Source organism: Peromyscus californicus, unplaced genomic scaffold, assembly GCF_007827085.1.
Source record: "Peromyscus californicus insignis strain IS unplaced genomic scaffold, ASM782708v3 Scaffold_7__1_contigs__length_154581171, whole genome shotgun sequence".
Taxonomy (NCBI): Eukaryota; Metazoa; Chordata; class Mammalia; order Rodentia; family Cricetidae; genus Peromyscus; species Peromyscus californicus.
Window position 1 is genome coordinate 81,457,072 of NW_026294595.1, and position 26,664 is coordinate 81,483,735.

General features: G+C 42.3%; 1 protein-coding gene across 3 annotated transcripts in view; it reads left to right on the forward strand.

Annotated features, from left to right (window-relative positions):
* The window catches only part of Dcdc1 (doublecortin domain containing 1), a 402,669-nt gene that overhangs the window by 311,371 nt on the left and 64,634 nt on the right, over nt 1-26,664 (forward strand). For all 3 annotated transcript variants that reach the window (XM_052722390.1, XM_052722391.1, XM_052722392.1), the window contains one exon: nt 24,442-24,565. In XM_052722390.1, coding sequence (XP_052578350.1) covers nt 24,442-24,565 — 124 coding nt within the window. The remainder of the gene's footprint in view (nt 1-24,441; nt 24,566-26,664) is intronic.

Here is a 26,664-nt window from a genome sequence, read left to right on the forward strand (position 1 = left end):
ACTGAGCAGGTTTGAAGTAGAGAGGGGAGTCCAAGTGAGAACCCAGTGTCTCCCCTCGCCCACGGAGACAGTTCCTAGTTAATTCCTAGTGCACTAACTTCCCTCAACTCTGGCAACCGAGTCCAAACATTTTTCAAGACTTGAAATCTCCTGTTCTTAGTAGAGTTGCTTTGCTGTTAGCTAGCTTAGTGACTAGTCCTTAAAGCTGAAACCGACCAGCATCTTAGAGACCAAACCTGTTGTGGATATGGACGATGACGTGTTCTCTAATAATAACGAATACTGTGAGTTATACACCATCCCTATTATTTAACAATGTCACGTTCAGTTCTGGATGTCAGCCATTCAAGGCAGCTACCTCTGAGCCATACACTGTTTTATGCCTTTACAAATAAGGGTGTCTTTTTAGTAATCTGTGAAGCAGTAATAAACAGTCTTGCCCCAAGAGTACCATACCCCAGGTCACCCTGGTAGTCCGAGGTGAAGCCTCAGAGCACAGTTGAGAAGGTGAAAAGAGGCACAAACTCCAGGGAGGTACCTCATCTTGCTTCCCTGCATCCATTCCCGATTGATTAAAGCAAGGGGCCCAGGGCAGAACTCCAGCTGCCTTGGTTGGAGGTTAGTGTTGAGCGCTGTTTTAGGAGTATGTGTTAAGTGTGGGCTCTGTGGCAGACATTATTCTAGGCATGGGGGACACACTGACACACAGCTCAGGCAAAAGCAGAAACAAAAAGTATTTCTTATAGGCTGAGTCCTGTCATAGCCACATCAACAGGCTGTGCAAAAAAGGAGGGTTGGTTTCTGTGTTCATCAAGAGCTTTGATTTTTAAGTAAAGCACTGCACTGGGAAGCTAATGCAAAGGACATCTTGAGAGGCACCTAGGCAATGGGAAAGGCTGGAGCTCCTTGGGTCTCAGAGCAAACCAGTACCACACCACCCCCCAAATCGGCTTTGTTTGGAAGCCTGACTAGAGGTGGCAAGGGAATGAAGAAAGAACAGATCCATAGACACACACACACACACACACACACACACACACACACACACACACACAGAGTAAAGCTGGGGTCAGGTGACATGTGCACACTCTGATGAAGTAGCACCTATGATAGCGGTAACCTGGAACCCTGCATGTTTATTTTGTACACCACCGGGGGGGGGGGGGGGCTAGCTATTCTCAGTAGCAAGCAGTCTCAGGTCATAAGCAACTAGGTGGAGGAAGCTACCGTTCCTAGGTTTCGTACATGCCTGTCATTTGCTCACACTCCCTGAAGAAGGCTTTGACATCCATCTGAGCCTAGCTCATATGGGGAAATGGCTTTGCCAATTCCCCATGGTCTGAAGCCTTGGAGGCTTTGGCATGGCCATGACTGTGTTAACAATGCATGTTCTCTCAGGACTTCACTGACTCAGGGCTTCCTTTGCTCCCTGCCAACCAGAGAGAGAAGGGTTTGTCTCCCATTCTGATTTCAAGTACATCTGACAGTCATTTACTAACAACAGTCCTATCCGTCACTTGGTAAGTCACCTCCCAGGCACTCAGACTCTGTGTGTATAACTGTGGGACACACCTTCTTGAGGACTGGATGATTTGCTGGGCTGTAGAGGGAGAGCCGAGTTTACCGTGAACCCTTCCTGCAACCAGCTAGACAAGACTCCTTGGACCTCAAGTGTTAGGCCACATATGCTAAATAGCAAATTCCCTTCAGGTCTATGAACAGAGTCATCTGAACCTGACATTGGTAAGCCAAAGTGCTCCCTGTCCACCTCTAGGAATGGCAATGAAGAAGAAAACAGATGGATCACATATTCCCTCCACATGCACTTGTTCTGCACCTGACCCTGCCTGAAGGGTGGTTTAGAAGTACAACATTATGCAACTTCCCAGTTATTTGATGCATTTACACAGGCTAATGGGGCAGTTAACCCTGCAATAAATACCTACCTCACTTTAAGATTTCTCTAATGATCTAGCTTAGAAAATAATTTAATACTAAAGCCCTTGAAAGGTTGGTGCTTACTCAGTGATCAGCAGTACCTGCCAGCCTTAGGCTCAGGACACAGGTGACAACATAATCTTGCACTAACTGCAATGTGTGGGAGAGGTTGAAAGGAGAGATGGGAGAATATAGAAAGAAAGAAGGAATCAGTTGCATTTACAGCTAGAGTTGGTTGGCTGTGATCTCTTAACACAACCCTTAACACAATCTGCTAGGAGATGAAGCATCTAAACATTTGTCATCACGAAAACATAAGTTACCGAGAATAAGAATCTTGAGTGAAGACATCTTGCTGTGGAATAATCCTCTTGTACACTGTGAAGATTTGTCACTCAAATTGGTTAAATAAAATGCTGATTGGCCAGTAGCCAGGAAGTGTAGGCGGGGCAACCAGAGTAGGAGAATTCTGGGAAGAGGAAGGGTGGAATCAGGAGTCCACAGCCAGATGCAGAGGAAGCAAGATGAGAATGCCAGACTGAGAAAAGGTAGGAAGCCACATGGCTAAACATAGATAAGAATTATGGGTTAAATTAAGTGTAAGAGCTAGTTAGTAGCTACCGGCGGAGCAGTCATAATTAATATAACTCTCTGTGTGGTAGTTTGGAAAGTGACCACCAGGTATAATGAGGCGTACAGAACAGAAAGCTCCGCCTCCTCTTACACATCTCTTGAGTTATTGTTGAATATTTTAGTCAAACACTAGTCAAATACAGTCCCACATCAGAGATTCGGGTCATTGTATGGACAAACAGGTTCCAACCCAGCTGCTTCTTAAGTTCTTCAATGCGTTTCTACTAAGATGTTGCCGAGGGTCTGTTGGTGTGGCAGTCAGCTCAGGCTGGAAGGCCTCCGTGACTTCTGCCTTCTGCCCAGAGTGAGCGGTCTACACTCCTAGAGCTGCTGACTCGTGTGCTGTGCTGTGGTGGGGTACCAGCAGACAGACTGGTTAGTTGACTGAGGAACGGATTTCACTGTTTAATGTAAATGCATTCAGCTCTGCATTTCAACAGCCATGTTGTGCTGGTGACATCCATACTAGACAGCTGAGCTGCTCTGTATCCCTAGCATCTCTGTAACCTGCCTCCCCACAAACCAGAAAGTCAAGACTGCCTTTTCTTTCTTCTCTTTTCTTGTTTCTTTCTTCCTTTCTTCCTTTCTTCCTTCCTTCCTTCCTTCCTTCCTTCCTTCCTTCCTTCCTTCCTTCCTTCTCTTCTCCTCCTCCCCCTTTTTCTTACGTGTGTATAGTGTTTGTGATTGGCCCCAAGTTCGTATATAATAGTGAAGTGTTTTACTACTGAACATCTTACCAGATCTAAGCACTGCTTTCTTTTTCTTTCTTTCGTTTATTGAGATGGGGTGGTGGTGGTGTCTCACACATAGCACAAACATTCTCAGCCAAAGCATTAAATTTAAATTCTTAATTTATTTTTAAAATTTCATGTGTTGTTTGTTCCTTTTTTTTTTTTTTTTTTTTTGGTTTTTCGAGACAGGGTTTCTCTGTGTAGTTTTGTGCCTGTCCTGGATCTCGCTCTGTAGACCAGGCTGGCCTCAAACTCACAGAGATCTGCCTGGCTCTGCCTCCCGAGTGCTGGGATTAAAGGCGTGCGCCACCACCGCCCGGTGGGTGTGTGTTTGTTCTTTGATATAGTGGCCCCCATTATCCTCTCTTCTTCCCCCCTAAATACCTTCTTTCCAAGTCTCCCTCCCACTTCCATATCTGTTTTGTGCATGTGTTGTATTTTTATAATCCTTTTTCAATCCCCCTAATGCTTAGGAGAATTCTTTTTTAAAAAATAAATTTATTTATTTTACATCCTGGCTGCAGTTTCCCCTCTCTCCTCCCAGTTCCTTCCCCCTGACCCCCCTCTATTCCAAACCCCCAATCTGCTCCCCCTCCATTTCTGTTTAGGAAAGGGCAGGTCTCCCATGAGTATCAACAAAACATGCCACATCAAGTCGCAGTAGGACTAAGTACCTCCCCATGTATTAAGGCTCCTCAAGGTGACCCAGTATGAGACGTAGGGTCCCAAAAGCCAGTAAAAGAATCAGAGACAGTCCCTGTTCCCACTGTTAGGAGCCCCACAAGAAGACCAAGTCACACGATTGTAACATATGTGCAGAGAGGGCTTTCAGTCTCATGCAGGCTCCCTGGTTGTCAGTTCAGTCTCCCTGAAGCCGAGGTGAATTGATTCTGTGAGTTCTTTGTGGTGTCCTTGACCCTTCTGGTTCTTAGGAGAGTTCTTTAGATGTGGTGTATATAAACTCTTGATGACTTGTGATTGTGTTAAAACATTTTGGGGGAAGAAGTACCTTCAAATGTAGAGATGTGAGCTCTAACAGCAGCTTCCAAACTGCCCCACTCAACTTCACCCTCCTGTCATGTGCTAGGGCTTTCTTCGGCACCTCCTGTATGCTGTGAAATATTAGTTTAAAATTTGTTGCATTTGTTTATGCTGTGGAAGATTTGTTTAATTATGCAAAGATGGTTGCATTCTTTTATGTTGCATTTGTTTAACTCTGTGAAGCTGTGTTACTTCGCCTGTCTAAAACACCTGATTGGTCTAATAAAGAGCTGAACAGCCAATAGCAAGGCAGAACAAAGAATAGGTGGGGCTGGCAAGCAGAGAGATTAAAAAGGAGAAGGGAGGAACAAGAAGAGAAGGAGAGGAGGACATCGGGGGCCAATTATCCAGCTACACAACCAGACACAGAATAAGAAGGAAAGAAAAGATATACAGAAATAGAGGAAGGTAAAAGCCCAGAGCCAAAAGGTAGATGAGATAATTTAAGAAAGGCTGGCTAGAAATAAATCAAGCTAAGGCCAGGCATTCATAAGAAAGGATAATTCTCCATGTGATTATTTGGGAGCTCAGTGGCAAGTCCCCCAAAGAGCAAAGAGTAAAGAAAATTCAATAATACCTATATGTTGTGTCTCAGATTGCATGCTAGATTCTGGAGATACAGCCGTGAGCATGATGGTTAAGAAAGTAGTTCTCACTGACCTTGCATTTTGGAAAAGAGAATAAAAATGACCACACAGTTACTAGTGGAGCAGCAAGTGGTACTGGTGAAAAGTATCTGTAACACAGAAGAACCTAATCCAGATGTGTCTGAGACAGTCTTGTGAGTCTCCTGCCACACGTCAGAATGCCAAAGACACTCACAATAACATAGATACCATGGAGCTTTGAAAGAAATTAATACTTTTTAGTTGCTTCTCAAATCAGAGTTGAGACTTTTTAAACAATATAGCTAAAAGACCAATATTGGCCTAATAATATCTTTTACAAAAATTTTCAAATCTAGTATCACTCCTTTGGAAAACAAAATAACAATATGCATATATAATTTTAAATATTAATATTATTTATGCTAGCAATTGCATTTCTAAATATCCAAGGCCTAAGAAAGTTATGATACATATTGAGAGGGTGAGAGTGAATGAGCAAATATATTCACTTTAATGTTTTATACAATTCTAAACCTTAAAAGCATCCTAAATGTTTAAATGTAAAGATTTAGTTAAGAAATGTGCAGCATTGCTTCTTTAATTTTATTTACTTATACTTTTTGAAAATTTCATACATGTCTACAACACATCTTGCTTATACCCATTCCATACTCCTCCCTCAGCTGCCACCTCAACCTGTCTCTGACTTCCCTTCCAAATTCTTGTCTTTTGAAAAAGTGACCCAAGTGCCAGGCGGTGGTGGTGCACAACTTTAATCCCAGCAATCAGGAGGCAGAGCCAGGCGGATCTCTGTGAGTTCAAGGCCAGCTGGTCTACAGAGCAAGATCCAGGACAGGCACCAAAACTACACAGAGAAACCCTGTCTCAAAAAAAACAAAAACAAAACAAAGAGTGACCCAATAAGCCCAATTAGTGCCACACATATGGGCATTGTGTGGGATCATCCATAAGGTCATGGACAAGCTACCACTGGCCACTCCTCCTAAAAACAACAACAACAACAAAACCTGACTGTCCTTCCCTCAGACACCATGAACTGCCATTAGCTCTCAGCTTGAAGCAGGACATCAGGAGCTCCTCCCTAGTGTGTATGAGAATTTTCAACTCTCTTGACCCCATGGAGGTCTTGTGAGAGTGGCCATGGCTGCTGAGTTCGTGTGTGACAGCCATGTCTCATCCAGCCTTTCCCAGCACTCCTCGTCTTTTCTGTCTTGTAGGTCCTTCTGCCCTGTCTTCTGTCGTATTCCCTGAGCTGTAGATTGAAGAGGACACAGAGTCCACCCATGCCTGAGCACTCACAGTCACTTACTTTCTGCATTTCGAAGAAGTTATAATCCTCTGCATTAACCATTACCCTCTGCAATAAGACGTTCTCTGACCAAGGTTGAGAGCAGCACAAGACTATGGATATAAACATACACATTTAGAGGGGAGTTTAAAAACATGAGTATTAGACAAACAGCATTAATAGGTTTTCCCCTAGGGCCTATGACTGCCCAAGTCATGGAATTTGGCCATGTTCATTATACCAGGAATGAATGCCCTCTTGTGAAGCAGGTCTCAAGCCCAATCAAGAGAGTGTTTGGTTACCCCTATAAATAGTATTGCCTCTATTGCCTAGTAGGATATTCATTACTGTAGCCTTTAGGGTTCAATGCAGATCATCGGGGTCTTTTCTCCCCCATGCAGTCTGTACAGCATCTTCTAGCACTGTGACTGCTAGCAGGCAGGGAAAGTGTTTCCTCGTCAGCTCAAGATGGATTCCTAGATGTCTACAACTGGAGAGTGTGGCATCTTCAGAAATAGTGTATCACAGTCTGCTTACGAAGTGCCACTAAGAACAATGGCAATAGCCTGTCTTATTTTGGGTACCTCCGAGACTAGAATCAACCAGACATCTGTAAACTGATGAATTGATGATGAAAATGTGCTACATGTACAAAATGGAATAGTATTTATCTGTGAATAAAAATGAAATTTGCAAATAAATGGATGGGACTGAAAAAATTACACTTAGTGAGGTTACCCAGACCCCCCAAAACGAATGCCACATGTTCTTTCTCCTACGTGGATGCTATCTTTGTCACCCTAATGATTGCTTCTGTGGTGACACTGCCCTCTCATTTTTGGTATTCCAAATTTTCTTCTGTTTGTCTCTTTTGTTTGATTGGTTTATTTTGTTTTGAGAACATGTTTCATTAGCCCAGAGTGGTCTAGAACTTTCTATGTATCTGAGGATGACCTTGAACTCCTAATCTTCCTGCCTCCACCTTCCAAATGCTGGAATTACAATCACGCACCACCACATTCTCTCCCCTTGCCTTTCTTTTATAAGAATACCTGCATTTAAATAAAGGGTTCATCCAGCTAAGTCAAGACAATTTCCCCACTTTAAAGACCTTAGCCATGTTTGAAAAGTTGAATTTTCCATCATCACACGACATTCACAAATTCCAGGGTTACCCAAGGGTATTTTTGAGAGACCATATTGCACCAGTCACAGGTGATAATGGCTATGACATCCTACAATGGCCTTGGCAAAATGAATACATCTTTATTTGAGAATGAAGAAATTGATTGTTAACAATGAGATGTTAAGACTCAGTTTTGAAACTCTTGAGTAGGCTTTGCAGTCTATCTCACACAGGACATCCCTTGCTATGCTTAGGCAATATATAATTCTTGTGTTCTCTCTTCTTAGGTTTAAGGTTTAAGAATTCAGGAATCTCGAGGATCAGTATGTATTGAACGAGGAACTCACAATTCTCAACTGAATTTATTCATTTATTGTGTATATCTATGAGGATAGTATGCATTCCTGTATATGTGTTTGACTATAGAGAGCAGCACGGCTGTGGTGGATGCATGTGGCCTATGTGTGGAGGTCCAGAGTCGCAGCTGGCCATCTGCCTTGGATCACTCTATATTACTGTCTTGTTAAAGCAGGCTTTCTCACCAGACTTGGCACACTCTGATTCAGCTAGTCTTAGCTAACCAGCTTGCCCAGGGTATTCTCTGTCTCAGCCTCCTGAGTCCTGGTGTCACAAGTGACCTCAAGCCTGTCAGGTTTCTACATGGGTTCTGGGACTCTGAACCCTGATCCTCACACTTGCACGGCAAATGTCGTATCCACTAAGCCATCTCCCCACCCAGCCCCTTATTTGTCTCTTACACTTGTATTGTGTGTTCATATGTTCACAGGCACATGGATGTAGGAGTGCACATATGTGTATGACAGAAAAAAACCTTGGAGGTCATCTTCTCTAGAGTACCACCACCTTTAAGACAGGTCTTACTGGTGTGGAGCTTGAGAATCAGGCCAGAGCCCCAGGGGCCCTCCTGTTTTGGCTTCCCTGGTACTGGATCACAAGCATGTGTTGGGCAGTTTTAGTAAGTTTTGGGGAATCAAACTCAGGTCCTCATGCTTACAAGAAAAATGCTTTATTCTCTGAGCTGTTCTCCTATTCCTCTCTGCCTAGATTTTAAATACAGTTTCTTAGTTCATTCCTTTATTCAATACATAGTCCATGTATGGGTAAGTTGGGCAGTTCTCTCCGGAGACCAGAGAGCTAACTTCCCATTTCCTTTTCATTAACTTTTCAACTCCTCAGAGGGAATCGGTGAGCCTTTGGCTAGGTGTCTGCAGAACTGTGCAAACATTATGCTTACAGTCACACACACACACACACACACACACACACACACACACACACACATCCCTGGGACTTCTTCCATTGGCCCATTCTCTCCGGCAAACTGGGACTTCTCGAGGATAGAAACTGCCTCAGTTCCTTAATCCTTTGCATTATAAATACAGATGCTAAACACGTGTTGGATGGTGCCTGCCAAAACCAACTTTAGACAAAGGACCCTTGTTACTTCATTGTGTTTGTAGACTTCCTATTAATATTTATTCTCCCCATCCCTCAGAGCTTTCTGACCCCATCTTTTCTCTTTTTGGATAGCTAGGTTTTGATTGACATGGGGCCATTACTGTGGCCTTCTTCCCTTCGTGGTTTCTTGTTTATCTTTGTTACATCTGTTTTCTGGGATCTTGGGCTGACAGAGAACTAAATGAACAACGGATTATCTACAGACTTGCAAAGCTGTTTGGAGAAATCTCTCTCCAGACAAAGTACTTTACGAAAGTTGCCACTCTTTCTTCACGTCTACCAAGCTGTTTGGACATATCCTGAGTAGTAATGGTTCAAATCCACCCACAATGCTCTGGGTATACAGACAGAACCACCTTGGAATGATTCCCAGTCCCGGACTCCAGACATCAGGAAACTACCTTTTTCTTCCTCCAGTGTCTTGTTATGTAAGGAACATGTCGCTTGTTTCCTTCAAGGCCATCTGCTGTAACTCCTGCTGGAGATGTCCTTTCCTTCCCCCTGTGGTTTGTCTTAGATTGTGTTAGAACAATCTTTCCATGTGTAAACTCTTTTTGAAGTGCTGTGATTTGGAGGCTGGAGAAATGTCTCAGTGCTAGAAGACTTGTTGCAGGAGCATGAAGACCTGAGTTCAAATCCCTAATGCCTCCATAAAAAGGTAGATGTGGTCACTCATGGCGAGGACCCCAGCACTGTGGGGAAGGCAGAGACAGGAGGATGGCTGGGACTTGCTGGCCACCAGCCTAGCTCTAATAAGCTAAGCTGTGACAGCTTATTCTGTCTCAAAAGAATAAGGGAGACAGGAGTGATAGAGCAAGACAGCCAACATCCTCCTTCCTCAGCGAACATGTGTACAGAGGTGTGCTCACCTGCATACGCACATACACACATGTCACACAATGCACCACACTCCATTCATATATATGCAAAATAAAACATTTAAAAATTATAAAAATAAATAACTTTCCTGAGGGTGAGCTACTCCAAAATTCTTTGCATTTCCTGTGATGTCCATTGAGTCTAGGCACAAGAAGAGAGCCATGGCTCCCTAGACAATATTATCTCCCTTACTTGTGGAAAATAGATGTGGAAACTTAAGAGAGTTGATCACAAAGATGCAATAGACCGAACTATCTTATGCAAAGCAGATCCAGCAGCCCAAGGTCTCCTGGAGTTTCAGCACAAGCAAGCGTTCAGAAGAAAGGCTTTGATTTTATTTTATTTATTTTTTCTTACAAATCTTGCACTTGGTAGAGGCTTTACCATAGCTGCAAAGAGAACTTGCTTTTACACCGAGTGTGAAACCCCCTGAGTACAGGAGATAATGATAGGGTTTTAGAGCTGAATATAGATTACTCCTATGGATCCAGAATCTAAATAGCCAGGAAACTCACCCGACTAGAACAGCAACATAGAGAAGGTAAAAGACATTTTAAAAAAACAAACTTCCAAGAGATGCTGTGACTGGCTTTGTATCTGTTTGTTCCCCAGACTCAATGCATGCGGGATGCTCACACTTGTCGTTAATAAGCCCTCACAAGCTCCCACTGTATGACATAATTGATCTTTTAAAATAACTGCAGTGATCTTTAATTGAATATAATATAAAGACAGATAAAATTATAATGAAATAAATATCCTTTTCAGTGTCATATTGAAACAACTTCTCTTCCTACAGATTCCAAATCCCTTCAGGTTGATCATGAGAATATGCTTATTATTCTTACCATTTACTTGATACTAAAACCCACCACCCACTTAAGCTAATTATCAAAATAATGTAAAAGACAATGCAAAGGTGGATAATGAATGAAACAACAGATGAAAATTCATATTTGTTATTTTATGCAAAAATCTCCAAAATAAAATAAAATAACATAATATATAATATATGTTACTTAATCTCTGAAATTTTGAATCACAGAATAATAATGCTCATTCTTCAGGGTCTTGTTTCTGCTGGAATAAATTCTTTAACATGAATATCCTAAAAGTAATTGTTAACATAAACCATTATGTTTATCTATAATAATCAGTATAAACTGCAAAGTAAACATAGCTTTAAGTACTTCCCATGTAGTTCTGGGGGAGACTGGAGAGTAAGTAATACTCACGTTTTCAGTTTCGCCTCTAGTCTTCTAACCCTTGGGTGGGGTTCAAGGTCAGCTTGTGCTCAGAGTGTCTTTTTCTGAATGATTTCTTCCTTATGTAGAAGACTGAACCTGACAGTGCTTCTTACAATTCAAATTAATGGGATTTTGTTGGGCTGTTATCAAATCTCATCAAAGTAGGACATTATTACCGTTTCTTCTTCAATCTATTTCTGTTTCTTTTTTTTTTTTTCAGAGATTGAGCACTTAATGTGGGTCTCATAAAATGAATTCTCTCAAAAACAGTGTGTGAAATGTATTCTTGCATTGTATGGAATCATGCTGTTCACTGTTTCTGAGGAACTGTGCCCTTCTACCTTAATTATAGATGAATTCTGTGTCATCTCATCTAGTGGCTTAGATACCTTAAAAACAGAAAAGTGATCAGATAAGTGAATAAATAGGTCTTACTAGCAAGCAAAAAGTTAAATGATGTCTTTAGGAGTCATGGCACATAAATCCACATTTGGCAAGCACATTTGTAAGCTGCTGCTGATTTGGGTTGGAGTTTGAATATCTATTGTTGACTGAATCAGGTCCAAATTATGTATTGCATCATTTTCTTACTAAGTTCACTACACGGTTTGTAAATGTTATTGTATCCTGAGAGAATATCACAGGAGAAAATCCTTTCAAGTGGGTCACGTTCAGGTCTGTTTTAGTTCATTGCTAAATCCCAGTAGTGTCAAATAATGCCTTCCCAGCTCGATGCATGCAGTCTCATACACACACACCCATAGTCAGCCACAATATTATAGCTTTGCCAAAGACATTGGACTCTGAAAACGTGATCTAAAGTTTTACCACTTTCTGTTCCTTGGTGAAATGCATTCAATAGGCCATTATGTTGGAGTTGTGCCTAAACTGACCAGAGTACAATCGTGGACTTTATTTTGAGTGGAGATACCATCCACCCAAACTATTAAAGAATAACCTCATTTTTTGTTCCTTTTGGTTTGGGAGACTATTATAAGTTTGGAAGTTATATAAATTTGGAAGAATATTATAACTTCAGTCTATTTTTATACATGGAGAAGACAGTTACCAAAGCATATTAAGTAGAATTTTACCATGAATAGAAAAAGTCTTCAGACCATTGGCTGCCATGTGGAGTTTGTGTCCACGTGTGTGTTTTCAGTTTGGTCATTTATTTTAGATAATGCTTTGATTAGAAATGCCAGTTGTTCAGTTGTTGATTAGAAGTACCCTGCTTTATACTGAAGAAAAAGAACGCAAGGTATCAAATAGAAGCTTTCCCAGCCAAGAAGCCTGCTGCAAGCTTTGCATGAGACACTGTCTCCACCTAGTGGTAGCTGCTGAAATTGAGGCTCTGAGAGTCTTCTGATGCTGTGTTCTAATTTATGTTATGCACATGTACTGTCATTATAGCAGGGCCTGCTAGTGCCATTACAGCTAAGGGTCTGTCAGCGCTTCATTTATAATGCAGAATATTAAGAGGTCTATTGCTTTTACATAAAAGCTCATGCTGTGCTAGAACTCAGGAGTCTAATGGCTTCTGCTCTGTGTGAATGTTTAACAGTAGATGCTGAACTTGACCAGCCCATTCTAAAGACACCCTAATGAGCTGAAGTCACAGAGGCACTACAACCAGAATGACAAATCTTTTTCCTTTCTTGGGCGACTTCAGAAATTGACTACGAAGTGATGTTTTTAGAACCAAGCATGTATATAAGATATAAGTGTCTTCTATATTTGAGTCTTCACACTTAAAAGATTTGATAGTATTTGTTACTTTTCACTTGGACAAAAATACCTGACATAAACAACTTCAGGGAGGCTTATTTTTAGCTCATAATTCAAAGGATATCAGTCTACCCTGGCGGCGGCGGCGGCGGGGTGGGGGTGGGGCAGCACAGTGGCAGAAGCAGGTCATTCACAGGTGGCAGGACCGTGTGGCTAGTTGTATCACAGTGGCAGACAAAAAAGTAGAGAGACTAGATATGGGACTGGCTGACAGCCTTCAAGACATGCCCTTAGAGTACTGTATCCTCCAGCTAGGACCATGTCTACAAGTTTCCACAACATCCCAAACAAACACTATTTGCTAGGGACCAAATACATGGACACATTAATCAGTGGGAGACATTCTACATCCAAACCATAATATTCTCTGCAGCCTTCCATATGCTCATGGTCATCATATACAACAAATTACATTCAATCCAAGTCCATAAACCCCCATATTGTTAATATTCCCAACACCGATGCTATTCAAGACTTCAAAGTCTCTATTGAAACTCAAGGCACTCTCTTAATTGTGAGTGCTTGTAAACTCTAAAAAAAAACTAAAAAAATACTTGCAATACACAGTGGCATAGAATAAACAGCCCCATTTCACAGGGGAAGAATGGGATTGTAGAAAGATCACACCAAAAACAAGATCCAAACTCAGCAAGGCAAGCACCAAGTCCTGTGATTCTATGTCTGGTATCTAGGGCTGTGGTAGTCAGCCATGTTCCAGTATTCCTGTGAAGCTAGCCCCCAGGCACTGGTGGCACCCATGGGTTCCATCTTGGCTTGACTTTCCTCATTGTCTGATCCTTTTTCAGACAGATGTTGTGTTCCCATTCCTGATCTCTCCAACACCTCAGGGTCTCCAGAGAAACTCAGGCTTCCCTCTTAACTCTCTACACATTGACCTCCTGGCCCTATCTCAGAGAATCCAGCTCTGCTACACAATATCTAGCCACACTGTGTTCTTTCAGAAACCTTGGTGTGAGCCTTAGTCACTCTATCACAAATTCATTCTACATGCCTGCCAAACTAGCCCCACCCCCGCACCTCCCCTCTCCCCTCTATCCTATCCCCCCACATCCCCAGTCCATTCCTCCTGTTTCTGTTCAGAAAAGAGAAGGGGAGGAGTCACTTTTGCTCTATGTTCAGAGGCTGTCAGTTCATCTCAGTGCCAGTGGGAGGAGTCAGTGTGTGGCAGGCACATGCAGCAGTAGAAAGCATGGAACAGATCCAGCCTATATCCTTCAAGACCTTCCCCTAAGGAAAGGCCCTAACAGGCCTATTTCAAAGGTTCTCTAACCTCCAAAAACAGTACCACCATCAAGTGTTCCAAGGTGGATCAAGTATACCAAGCAGATCAAGTGGATCAAGTGTGCCAAGTAGATCAAGTGTACCAAGTGGATCAAGTATACCAAGTAGATCAAGTGTACCGAGTGGATCAAGTGTACTGAGTGGATCAAGTGTACCAAGTAGATCAAGTGTACTGAGTGGATCAAGTGTACTGAGTGGATCAAGTGTACCAAGTGGATCAAGTATACCAAGGTGGATCAAGTGTACCAAGTGGATCAAGTGCACCAAGTGTACCAAGGTGGATCAAGTGTACCAAGTGTACCAAGTGGATCAAGTGTGCTGAGTGGATCAAGTGTACCAAGTAGATCAAGTGTACCAAAGTGGATCAAGTGTACCAAGTGGATCAAGTAGATCAAGTGGATCAAGTGTACCAAGGTGGATCAAGTGTACCAAGTGGATTAAGTGTACCAAGGTGGATCAAGTGCACCAAGTGTACCAAGGTGGATCAAGTGTACCAAGTGGATCAAGTGTGCTGAGTGGATCAAGTGTACCAAGTAGATTAAGTGTACCAAGGTGGATCAAGTATACCAAGTAGATCAAGTGTGCCGAGTGGATCAAGTGTGCTGAGTGGATCAAGTGTACCAAGGTGGATCAAATGTACCTAGTGGATCAAGGGAGAAATAAAGTATGAGAGAGCATGTTATAGATTTGTCTGTAGCTTTCCAAGTGAACTCACTCTGTCCACCTCCCATTGAGGTTTGAAGAACTGCATGTCTTGATAAAAAGTGTGTAGGGGGGACATTTACTTAATGGCTCCTTCTTGTTTTAAGTTTCTGATTAAAATTTGCCACAGGAGTCACTGTCTCATGCTCATGAACTATATTATTGCTTCTTCAAAGACCTTCCTACCCAGTTATAATAAATCCAGAGTTCATGCCTCATAGGGCAATATTTTATCTCAGCACAAAATAACGGACTGATGCCATCCCCATGAAAGGAACTCACTCTGGCACCTATTTTAGTGGGTACAAGAAGTGTATGTCTGTTGCTAATGTTTTCCTGCCTGGCCCAGAGTCAGGACAGATCTCTCTCACCCACCAGTCCCACAGCCTCTCAGACCCGACCAAGTAAACACAGAGACTTATATTGGTTACAAACTGTATGGCCATGGCAGGCTTCTTGCTAACTGTTCTTACAGCTTAAATTAATCCATTTCTATTAATCTATACCTTGCCACGTGGCTTGTGGCTTACCGGTACTTTACATCTTCCTTATCCTGATGGTGGCTGGCAGTGTCTCCCCCACCCAGCTTCCTGTTCTCTTAATTCTCCTCTCTGTTAGTCCCACCTATACTTCCTGCCTGGCCACTGCCAATCAGTGATTTATTTATTGACCAATCAGCAACACATTTGACATACAGACCATCCCACAGCATATGTCAATGCCTTGTTCTGTCTCATGAAGCAAATGAGAAGAAAATTGGCTTTGCTAAGAAATGTTATGACGACAATGGTGTCCTTGACACACGCTTTAGCTTGTAGAGTAGGAATACTAGGAAGCCAAGCAAGTTGTAAGGCACATAAACTGAGCCCTCTCCAACCCACCTCTTATGTGCCACATATCTACTTGGGTCTCTAAGGATATCCAGACCTCACAGAATAGTAAGAGCCCTCAATGCTGCTTCAAGAAAAGATGTAACAGTCTAGTACTTCAGTGTTAGTGTCTGTTGGATTACCATAAAGTGACTCAAAAAGGATTAACTGTGGGGAGCAGAGGAGAAGTCCTGAGTGAGTGTGTGCTGTTGACATGGGCATGGCATGCCAAGGATCCTAGTCTCAAGTCACTCCCAACCCCAGGTTGAGGTTCAGAGGGAGGGCAAAGTCTTCCTCCAGTCCATGTGTGGGTGTTAAAAGTATGTGTAGAAAGTGTCCACTATGGTTTTCTATGCCCCTCCCTGGATATTTATGGCCTGAAGATGAGACTGCTCCCCACAGAGACTGCTCTTACTGAAATTAATTAAACCTGTCTCCTTGATCCAGCAGAATACCACAAACCCTGCCTTCATGATTCAGCTGTATACAAAAACTCAGCCTCTCTGACCAAGTTTCTCTAATAAAAATGCTGAGATTCTGGGAGGGTGGGCTGGGAGGCGGGAACTGCAGCTTCTTGCCTCAGGCCAATCCCTGGAGCCATGCAAAGATGTGGTAATTAACAAATCCAGCCTCAACCCTCTCTGCTCTCACTAGTCCTCAGGCTCTAATGGGTAGGCAGCTACATCCTTTCTCTATTCATTTAAAATATATTTGGGCCTCTGCCCCCACCACTCCCCCCCACCCCACCCCCGCACTCGGGAGGGACGGCCCCACCCCTTACCACAGGTGTTCACCTAGGCAGCATACTAGAGCTGACCCTGTGGTAGGGACACAGATGAGCAGACCCTGAGGGCCGGAGAGCAGGAGAATTGATCTCGTCTCCACCCTGTCTGCCATGTGGTGGCATAGGTGAGGGAAAGATACCCTCCCTGCTCAGTCCCTTGTTACCTGAGGCAGGCCAGAGAGTGGGAGAACTAGTCCTGCCCCTCACCAACTACGGCACACAGGAGAGCAGGCCCTGCACCCCACCTGGGTGGCACACTAGAGCTGACCCTGTTGTCAGCGCAGGTGAGCCAGCCCTGAGGGCATGAGAGCAGGAGAGCCGACCCTCTACCCCTTCCCCTTATATGCCCCCTACAGCAATCAGGAGAGAGGGGCCTGCACCTTGCCTGAGCAGAACAGTAGAGCTGGCCCCAGTGATGTGAGTACGGGTGACCTGGATCCGATGACCTGAGAGCAGGACAGCTGGTCCAGCTCCTTGCTTCAGGTTGCATTGGGTGAGCTAGCTGAGGCAGTGCTGGAGAGCTCACCTGGGTCATGAAGATGAGGGAAAGCTGGTAAACTGATCAACCCAGCTATCACCCAGGCCCAGAACCAGGGCTATGAGTTGGCCCTCCCCAACACCCACCTCATCTATGAACTGTTGGAGCATGTGAAGGGGACAAACCTACAGATCCAAAACAGCAGGATCTCCATGACACAGGACAGCAACAGGATATCCAAAAAGAGCCCCAGCTAGAGCCCATTATCAGTGATGTAGCAGAAGGCAGGGGCCTTGAGCCAGACCAATGATTCCTAGCAATGAACACTTGCAAGTAAAGATGAATGGACTAAAGAGTAAACTGTGTTGTGGTGATATTTTATTTGTGCTTTAATAAATAAAGCTTGCCTGGAGATCAGAGGAATAAGAACAGCCATTAGAAGTAAACAAAGAAGTGGGGCAATGGTAGCACACACCTTTAATCCTAATCACTTGGCAGGCAGGAATCTGCCTGGATCTCTGTGAATTCAAGTCCACACTGGAAACAGAGCCAGGTGTGGTGGCACATGCCTTAAATTCCAACACTAGTTAACTATGGAGGTCTGGAGGTCTGTACAGGCAGACAGGAAGTGACAGAACTGGGCAGGAAGAGGAAGTGATGTAGCTGGACAGAGAGAGCAAATCAGATGGCAGAACAGCAAGGCATATGTGCATGGGTAGACAGGAAGTAACTCGCATTTGGAAGCTGCAGAGTTGGTGAGGTAAGGTTAGCTGTGGCTTTCCCTATTTCTCTGATCTCTCTCAGCTTTAACCCTATATCTGGCTCTGTGTTTTTTATTTAATAAGACCATTTAGAAATTCATCTACACTGTGTGACTAAGCGGGCTATACTACGGTCTCCAAAAAGCGGATTCTTCTCCTTTTTTAAATTTTGTTTTGTTTCTTTGTTTGGTTTGGTTTTTTATTTTTCTTTTAAATTTGGTTTTGATTTGGGGAGGATGTTGCAAGGGTATAGGGCAGATGTGAGAGACTGGGGAGATAAGTGGGCTTGGAATGCATGATGTGAAATCCACAAAGAATCAATCAAAGTAAAAAGAAAATATATTTGGGCCAATATTTTGACTAGTGCAGGCTACTTTCCTAATAACTTTACTCTTGGTAGGTACCAGCCCTTAATTTCCTTGTCCTTATCAGAATCTCACTGCTACAGTTATCCATTAACTTTTTCCTGGGCACAGAAGCTCCTAAAGTCCCCTGGGTTTCATCCCTTCACCTCTGCAGTGTAGGAACAATTTTTAGTTTTCATGGCAAACAAATAGTAATACTCCATCAGGACAGTGACTGTCCCATTGGTCTGCCAATCTACCGACATGAGAAGCTCAGAGTAGCCAATAATTCTAATTAAAGTTTCTATAGGGTAGTTCAGACTTCTCTATCCCTGGGCAGGTCTTTCCACGGTGAAATCAGTATCACAACACTTCAAAGTCTAAGGCTTTGTGAACAAGGGAGTAACTTCTGAACTGGGTCACTGGAAGTAAGGTCCAGCCTTCTTCTACCGTTGGTTTCTGGACCCCAAATTCTAGTGATTGAAGATAGAATGCTAGACCTCATTCAGTCACTGTGTATACTGACCCTTTAAGATAACAGCCCAAACCTGCAAGTTTTCCCATAAGCTGGACCTTTCCAGATTTCAGTGTTGCTTCTGCATTCCATCAAGCCAGCTACTTCTTGTGATGATGTATAATGTCAGAGAAGAGATTCTTGTGGTTCACTCTTACACCTTCTCATCTCTCAAACGGTTTATTCTCAGGCAATTTTAGGTGTGATATCAAGCCAGTGAACATTCCAGGAGGAACCTATTCTGTGATGCATGTTCTACGGTGTGCATTGACATAAGAAGTAAAAATCAAATGCTTTGGATCCTCTCCCTAAGTCCATCAACAAACTCTTCCCCCAAAATTCCATGTCCCTTACCCATGCTTTCCAGTTTGGTTTTCTCAAACATCTTCAGAAACATACCAAACTCCTAATCACTGCCCATGTCTGAACATACGCACACATGTCTTTTATCTATATGTTTTCTACAAAGTGGATGCTTACTTGAGTGATGTTTGCCACTGTTCTTCCTAGCAGTAGGAAGTGGGAGCACAGAGCTATACTGCAAACTGAGAAGTGCTAACAGGACATATCAACCTGCTTGCAAGCCAGCCTTTGCAGGTCAGCCTGAGTCTCTATCAGTTTAGATAGTTAAGGTTTTGCAATGATTACTGTTCTGAAATAAAATCCTTACTTAAGATAACCTTGCCATCAGCACTGATAAAGTTAATCAAATAAAAGTAACTTGAAAGTGAAAGTATTGCACCATCACTTGTCTAGGCAGAGTTATTCAACATGCATGTGCTTGCACCTATGCATAGACTCTGCTGAGTACGGGAATTACCGACACCAAAGTATGCAAGTGTGTTGTAGTGATATCATGAGGGCAATAGATAGAGTATAAAACAAGAGAGGCTGTGATGGTGAACTGTGAATCTCACATGGGTATAAAAGGAACTGTTGCTCTGTCAGGAAGGTCTATGCAATGGTTTGGAATAGATGGTGTTTCTCAACATCAGGGGATATTTGGGGAGGGGTGTACAGAATAAGAATAATATAGAAAAGGCTAGGAGGAGTGAGATCTAGATGCTTCCTTCCTCTGGGCCCAGAGGGATTTGACATGTGCAGGATAAAAGTGCCACACAAAAATGTGTCAAAAATACCCAGTTTCTTAGAGATGGCTAGGTATCCAAAATAGAAAATAAAATCGATGTGAGCCTAAATGCGCACGTTCACACCACTCCAAGTGGCAGTAGCAGGAGCTTCCTGTCTTCCAGGTTGTTCTATAACACTTGAACTGTTTGAATGTCTTGTTCATTCTCTATTTCTCTTTAAACTCCCTCCCAGGTAATTGGATGTCTACTGTCTTTTGTGTAGCTAACAGTCTAAGATCCATAATGAGAGAGATGACAGAATGTTCAGATAATCCATACAAGGCTCCACCAAGGGAAGAGGGGGAATGTAAGATGGACGGAGGTCATATCCTATCACTGCCCTGGCTCCTGAGAGCTAGCTCACAGCTTCACACCTCTTGGTTGGTTGGAAATGTTGCCATCTCTTGGTTTCTGTGCTCTGTAAGGTTGCAGTAAGATTGCTGAAAAGCTGGGCTCTTCAGCGTAGGATAGATATTACATATAGTTTTGATGGGGTTGGATGATCTTAGAAATTCTTGGTCTCTACAGGTCATCATCTCTGCTTGAAAAATTGGATGATGTCCTGAAATAAATGTATCATTTATTTTCAGTGATGGATTAAATTAAGAACTGTCCATAATTTTATCCTTGGGATCAGTTTGACTTATGTACAGTGATTAGTCTCCTGCTATAAGATTATATTTTATTGATTAATATTGATTTAGAAGTGCTACACCCTTAATTATAAATAACATGGTTGTATTTCTTCTTAAACAACCAGCGACTGAATGTATTATAAAGGTTTTCAACCTGTCATAGAAATAATTAATTGGCTTGCTCTATCTCATGGTTTGGAATGTTTACATAGCACAGAAATACTCTTTTCCATGATCTGTTAAATTATGTGGGTGAGAACATGCTTTCTACTTCCTATATCTATATTTCAAGTCTGAATATTTTCAGAAATTACATTATCTGAATTTTTTAACTTTCTTTTTACTTATTCTTTGTGTCTTTCACATTATGCATCTCGATCCCATTCATTTCCCTGTCCCTTCATATCCACCCTCTGCCTCCCAAAAATAAAATAAAATTTAAGAGAAAAAAGAAGAAGAAAGAAAGAAAAATCTCATCATGGAAACTATAATGTGACACAGTTGAGTCACACAGTTTCTTTTTATTCATGTATCTTCAATTGCAAGTGTTCATTGCAAAGAGTCATTGGTCTGGTTCGAGGCCTCTGGTTTCTGTTACACCATCAATACTGGACCCTCTCACTGATACTCCTCTTGGATATCCTGTTGTTGGTGTATGTCATGGAGATTCTACAGCTTTGGGTCTGCAGGATCAGCCCCTTCACATGCTCCAGCAGATCACAGATGGGGTTGATGTTGGGACAGACCAACTCATAACCCTATTTCTGGGCCTGGGTAGTTTGCAGGGTTGGTCAGCCAGCCAGCTCTTCTCTGTCTTCATGTCCTCATGTCCAGGCATTGCCTCTTCCAGTTCACCCCTTGCAGTGAGTGATGAGCAAGGAGCAGGGCCGATTCTCCTGCTTTCATGATCTCAGGATCAGCTCTCCCACACCTACATCAGCAGGACCAGCTCTACTGTGTTGACCAGGGGCGGTGCAGGGGCCACTCTCCCGAGTGCAGCTGGTGAGGGGCAGGAACAACTCTCCCACTGTTGTGACCCCTGGGCCATCTCTCCCAACCACAACAGGCAGTGAGGGATGGGGAGTGGGGTGGGGACCATCTCTCCCCCATCCACACAACCATATGGCAGATGAGGGGTGGGGCTAGATCTCCCATCGTTCTCAGGGCCTGATCATATGCATGCACCCCTGTCAATACGGTCAGCTTTACTGGGCTGCCAAGGTGAGGTGCAGGGCCGCTTTCCCCATACTGCAGCTAGTAAGGGGGAGGGTCAGTCCCCTCACCCACCACAGGTGGCAGGGATGAGGGGGGAAAGGCATCTTTCCTTTACCCTCACCACCACTTGGCAGATGAGGGGGGCGTGGCCAGCTATCTCACCCTCATGCCCTCAGGGCTGGCTCACCTGCACCCTTGTCTATAGGGTCAACTCTACTGTGCTGCCCAGGTGAGGTGTGGGAATCTCTCTCCTGAGCGCTTCAGTAGGTAAGGGGCAGGATCAGTTTTCCCTAGTATTGCAATAAGTGAGGGCCAGGGCCAACTTTGTGCAGCCCTGTCCTCTGGGCCTTTGGTGGTATCAGGACCCATGGACATCAACACAGACAGTGACTGCAACAGGACCATGAACCCAGACATGGGCCCCACCATCCGCCCAGGCCCAGACATCACCGTGACCCTGGGTGGCAATGAATCTACCTGTCTCAGCCCGCTCCTCACTGCCCTCACCTGTTCAGATATGCCCCTGTCCACAGGACATGAGCCATTCTCTCTCCCTCCCTCCCTCCCTCCCTCCCCCCCTCTCTCCCCCATACCACTCCATACATTTGCTCACCATAATAGTGCCTATGTTTTCTCCTTGGAGCCTGGGGCAGACCCTGGCATGCATGTGAGTCTCCTTGTCCTGCTCAGTCTGTCATGGAGCTGGGCAGGACTGTGCTTTTTCCTGCTTATCCAAATTCTTCTACCACTAATATTCACATACACACTCTACCCTCATTTTTAATCTTTTCTATAGCAAATGTTGGTTTTATTTTCTATTTTATCTTTGTTGCAATTTTATTAATCTGTACTTATTTGCAAAAGATGTAAGAATTCTGGTTTTCTTAAAAATAATCATTTCTCATACTTAATATTTAAAAGGACATTCACATTGAAAACTAATTTGGGGATTTAAGAAACCATAAAAATTATATCATAATTAGAGGTTTTACTATTTTTATTATATTTTCATTTAAAACATTTCTTCAACCATTCTACTGAAGTTTTATTTTCTAAAATGTTTAGTTCTATTTAATAGTATTTCCTCCCATATATTTTTAATGGGACAATTCAAATTAAAAAAAATAATTATTTAAGAGAGTGCTTTATTGGTTTGCTTTCTCTAGCTCTTTTTGTTGTTAGATTTATTTAACTTTATTTTGTGTGAATGGGTGTTCTGTTTGCATGTGTATATGTGCACCATGTGTGTGTAGTGACCTCAGAGGCCATAAGAGGCCATTGGGTTCCCTGGAGCTACAGCTAGCCGCAGATGGTTGTAAGCCATCATGTGGATGCTGAGACTGGAACCCAGGTCCTTAGGAAGAACAGTCATGCTCCAACTGCTGAGCCATCCTGCCAGCCCCTCTGTTTAACTCACAAACATCCCTTTGCAGTATAAATTTGTTTTGACTGTAATTCTAGGTATGTCCTATACATTTTCACAGACATAATTTTAACTGCTTACCAGATAGCTATTGGTCGTTTTTTCCTCCAACTGGTAAATAGCATTTTGAGAAAGATGCTATGCTTTTAAAAATATTATATTGTTGATATTGTAGAATTTACACTTGTGTGTGTGTGTCATTTACCATGGTACATGTAAATTTAAAACAATGTTTCGTTTATTGTTGTGTATGTATGTATGAGCAGTGTGTGTGTATTTGTTCATGGGTTAGGGCATACGCATGTCTCAATGTGTGTGTGTATAGATTAGATAACACCCTCGGGCGTTGGTGCCCCCTTACACCTGAGGTGGGGTCTCTCTTGGGTGCTGCTGCACTGTGCACTCCAGTTAGCTGGCCTACAAGCCTCTGGGGGAGTATCCTATATTGTCTCTCATCTCTGTAGGAGTGTTGGACTTACAAACACGGACTACTCTGTCCAGTTTTTACATGGGTTCTGAGGATCCAAACTTAAGTCATCAGGCTGGTACTGCCCATATGTGGCTATATTGAAGTTTACTTTTTTCATATGTGGCAAATATTACTAATACTACAGGAATTGTTGAGAAAGACATTCTCTGTAAGCAGAGTATAATATGTATAAGTAGTAATAATTACATTTACTAATTTCAATGATAGAATATTTTAATTAATTGTTGGTTTTCAAGATGGGATCTTGCTGTATATCCCTGCCTGGCCTTCTGATCCTCCTGCCCCAACATCCTGAGTTCAGGGACAATCTTATTGCTTAAAGATTACAGGCTGCAGATTTGCCTATCCTTGGATTCAGTGCTCAGTACTATAAACACACACACATACATACACACACACACACACACACACACACACACACACACACACACACACAGACAGAGACAGAAACGGAGACAGAGACAGAGACAGAGAGAGACAAACACACACAGAGGAGACAGAGAGACACACACAGAGACAGACAGACACACACACACACACACACACACACACACACACAGACCCATACACACACAGACACTCACAATTAAAATTCACCCAGTAGCGAAAATCTGCTGTCAATGTCATAGTTTCTCCCACAATAAGTGTGAGATAGTAGTTTTCCTTTGCCCATGTAGGAGTTTCACTGAATTTTTCTATTCCCACAGGTTTTCCTATTTTTGTATTATTATTTAAGTTGTTGTAAATAATTTACTTTGTCTTTTGCCTCGGGCTTTTTCCTGTTATGACATTGCCACCTTTGACTCAACTTAATCAGTTTCCTTCATTTTACAATTAATTCATTTATTTCTAAATTACTTCCATTTGTATTCTTGTAAAAAGCAAATGACCAGACTGGGGATCTTAGTTCAAACTGAGTCTTTTCCTAGTACGTGGCAGCTGTTCATTGAAAATCAGTAACTTGGAATGGCATTTAACCTTGCTACACCCCACCTTATGTTTTGTTTCATTTTAGGTGGGCCATAAAGCATAAAGCGATCAGGAAGCCCGGCCAGTGGAAACACTCCAAAGTTGAAAATCCTCTTTGGAACAAGCTCACGTACATGTGGCCAGTCCTTCCCAGTGGCCAGCTTAATGAGGTTGTATCACTTTATTATATGTCTTTAAGATCCGGTATCTGCTTAGCCTTCTGAAAATGCCCATGTACCTTTTGAATTTCAATATAAAAAAGTCTTGTTAATTCTGTTGATTACTGAAAAGAGGTATATAAATCTTTCACTATGGAAACAAATTGATCTTTTTTTTCTTGTAATCCCTCAAATTTTACTTCATATACTTTGAAATGCAGGTCTTAGGCATACATATGATCAGAATAGTATATTATAGTCACATTTGTCATTATGTAGAAACTCTGGGTATTTCTAATAAAAGTCTCAGTATTCAATGAAAAGCAACCCAAATTTTGGTTATCACATGTCTGGTATGTTTTCTTTCCATCATTTTACTTTCTGGTTTTGTATATTCTTAGAATGGGTCCAATAATCCCCTTAGAAAGTTTGTCTGATGTCATCCCCTCTGAACTAAAGCCGTTAGCCTTGTCTGTCCTAACTCCACATGTACCTGAATTTCTATTTTCTTCCTGTTTTTCATGCCTACCTTCCCGCACCCCAGTCTTTTATTCTTTTATCATAGCTTTTTTCTCTGTTTACTGGTTTGTACATTGTTCTTTGTATTTCCATTCTTTGGAGGGGTAGTGTTATTGTAATTACCCTGAACATTCTAACTTGCATAAATGAGTGACCAAATTGCAAAGTTAATAAACATGTTTTGTCTTCTTTCAAGTAATAGGAACATTAGAATAGTTAACTTCAACCTTATGATTTCTGAAATAAGGAATTAATTACTTTTTGCCATATGTTTAAGTTTTATCATTAAAATCTCCACAAGATACTAACATTTTTGCATGCAGTCAATATGTATTTCCACTTATTCTAAAGTTTTCACCTTACATCTCAGGTCCTCCACCTAAAGTTACTTTCCTTCTGGCCTGCATACCTTTCATTAGTACCTATTAGATATGTTTCATTTATCTAAAAATGCCTTTACTTCGCCCTTGTTTGCATCAGACTATCCCCCCAAATTCTTTGGCCCTTACTTGTAAAATGAAGAGAAAGAACTGAGGCATTAAATTAGCTGGAGTCAGATGGATGGACTGTGTCTTCCAAAATGACTGGGTTTCGGGGTCCTGCTGCTTCTTGAAATGTTTGGGGAAGAAAGGACTTAGCAAGCAGCGAACTCAAATTAAATACAATCCATTTCACTTCAAATCTGCGTCCATTTCATTTGAAAGACCCACATTTCCAAATCCTTCTTCACATAATGGATTTGGAAGTTTGACATTCCTATTGTGGAATTCAGAACACTTCGGGCATGTGTTCATTAATTTTATTCCAGATTTGATCTCCAAGTTTATGTTGTCTCTATTGTTTGTAATGTATTTAGGTGTCAGGGGTGGGAACAGGAAAATAGATGTGGTCTCTGGTGCCCAAATCTTACAGTTTAAGTATAGACTGTAAGAGAAGAGAAAATAAGTCAGAAAAAGGAGGTCAAGGTGATGAATAAAGAGTGAGGAGAGAGAGAGAGAAGTCTATGAACAGGCTTCTGTGTCCAAGCAGTAAAAGCTGAATGTCAAGGAAAAGCAAGTCGGGCTTGATAGCCTGGATGGGCCTGAACGTTGAGTCACAATATTGAATCTAGGAAAACCATCTAACAATCGCTGAACTGAGTGAGTATCTAGTTCTTTGAATTTCATGACAAGAGCTATTCAAAATAGAGTGACGATTAACAGAAGAGGTCTGAAATGCAAACACTGTGGAAATACAAAGTTATCTTCCTAGTGTCTCAGGCTGCGCACATGCCGAAAAACAAGACAGCTGATCTGAGAACTCATCCCATGCTGTTGCCACTGTTTAGATACTAGTAAAATGTAGTTAATAAGCTACAAAATTTCATGTATACAAGACATCAGTGTCTTAAAACATATTAAGCCTGATAAAAAACAGAGAACCAATACATTCTTTTGGTTTATTCTAAATAAACCAATGGTTTTAGGTTGTTCATTTTATTTAGGAATTGTTTAATTTATTTAGGAATAGTTTATAGGAATGGACCCTCAGGTTATTTTCTCAAACCTTGAAGAAAAGTTCTAAATTGAGAAATTACAGTTCTCAATCTTCAA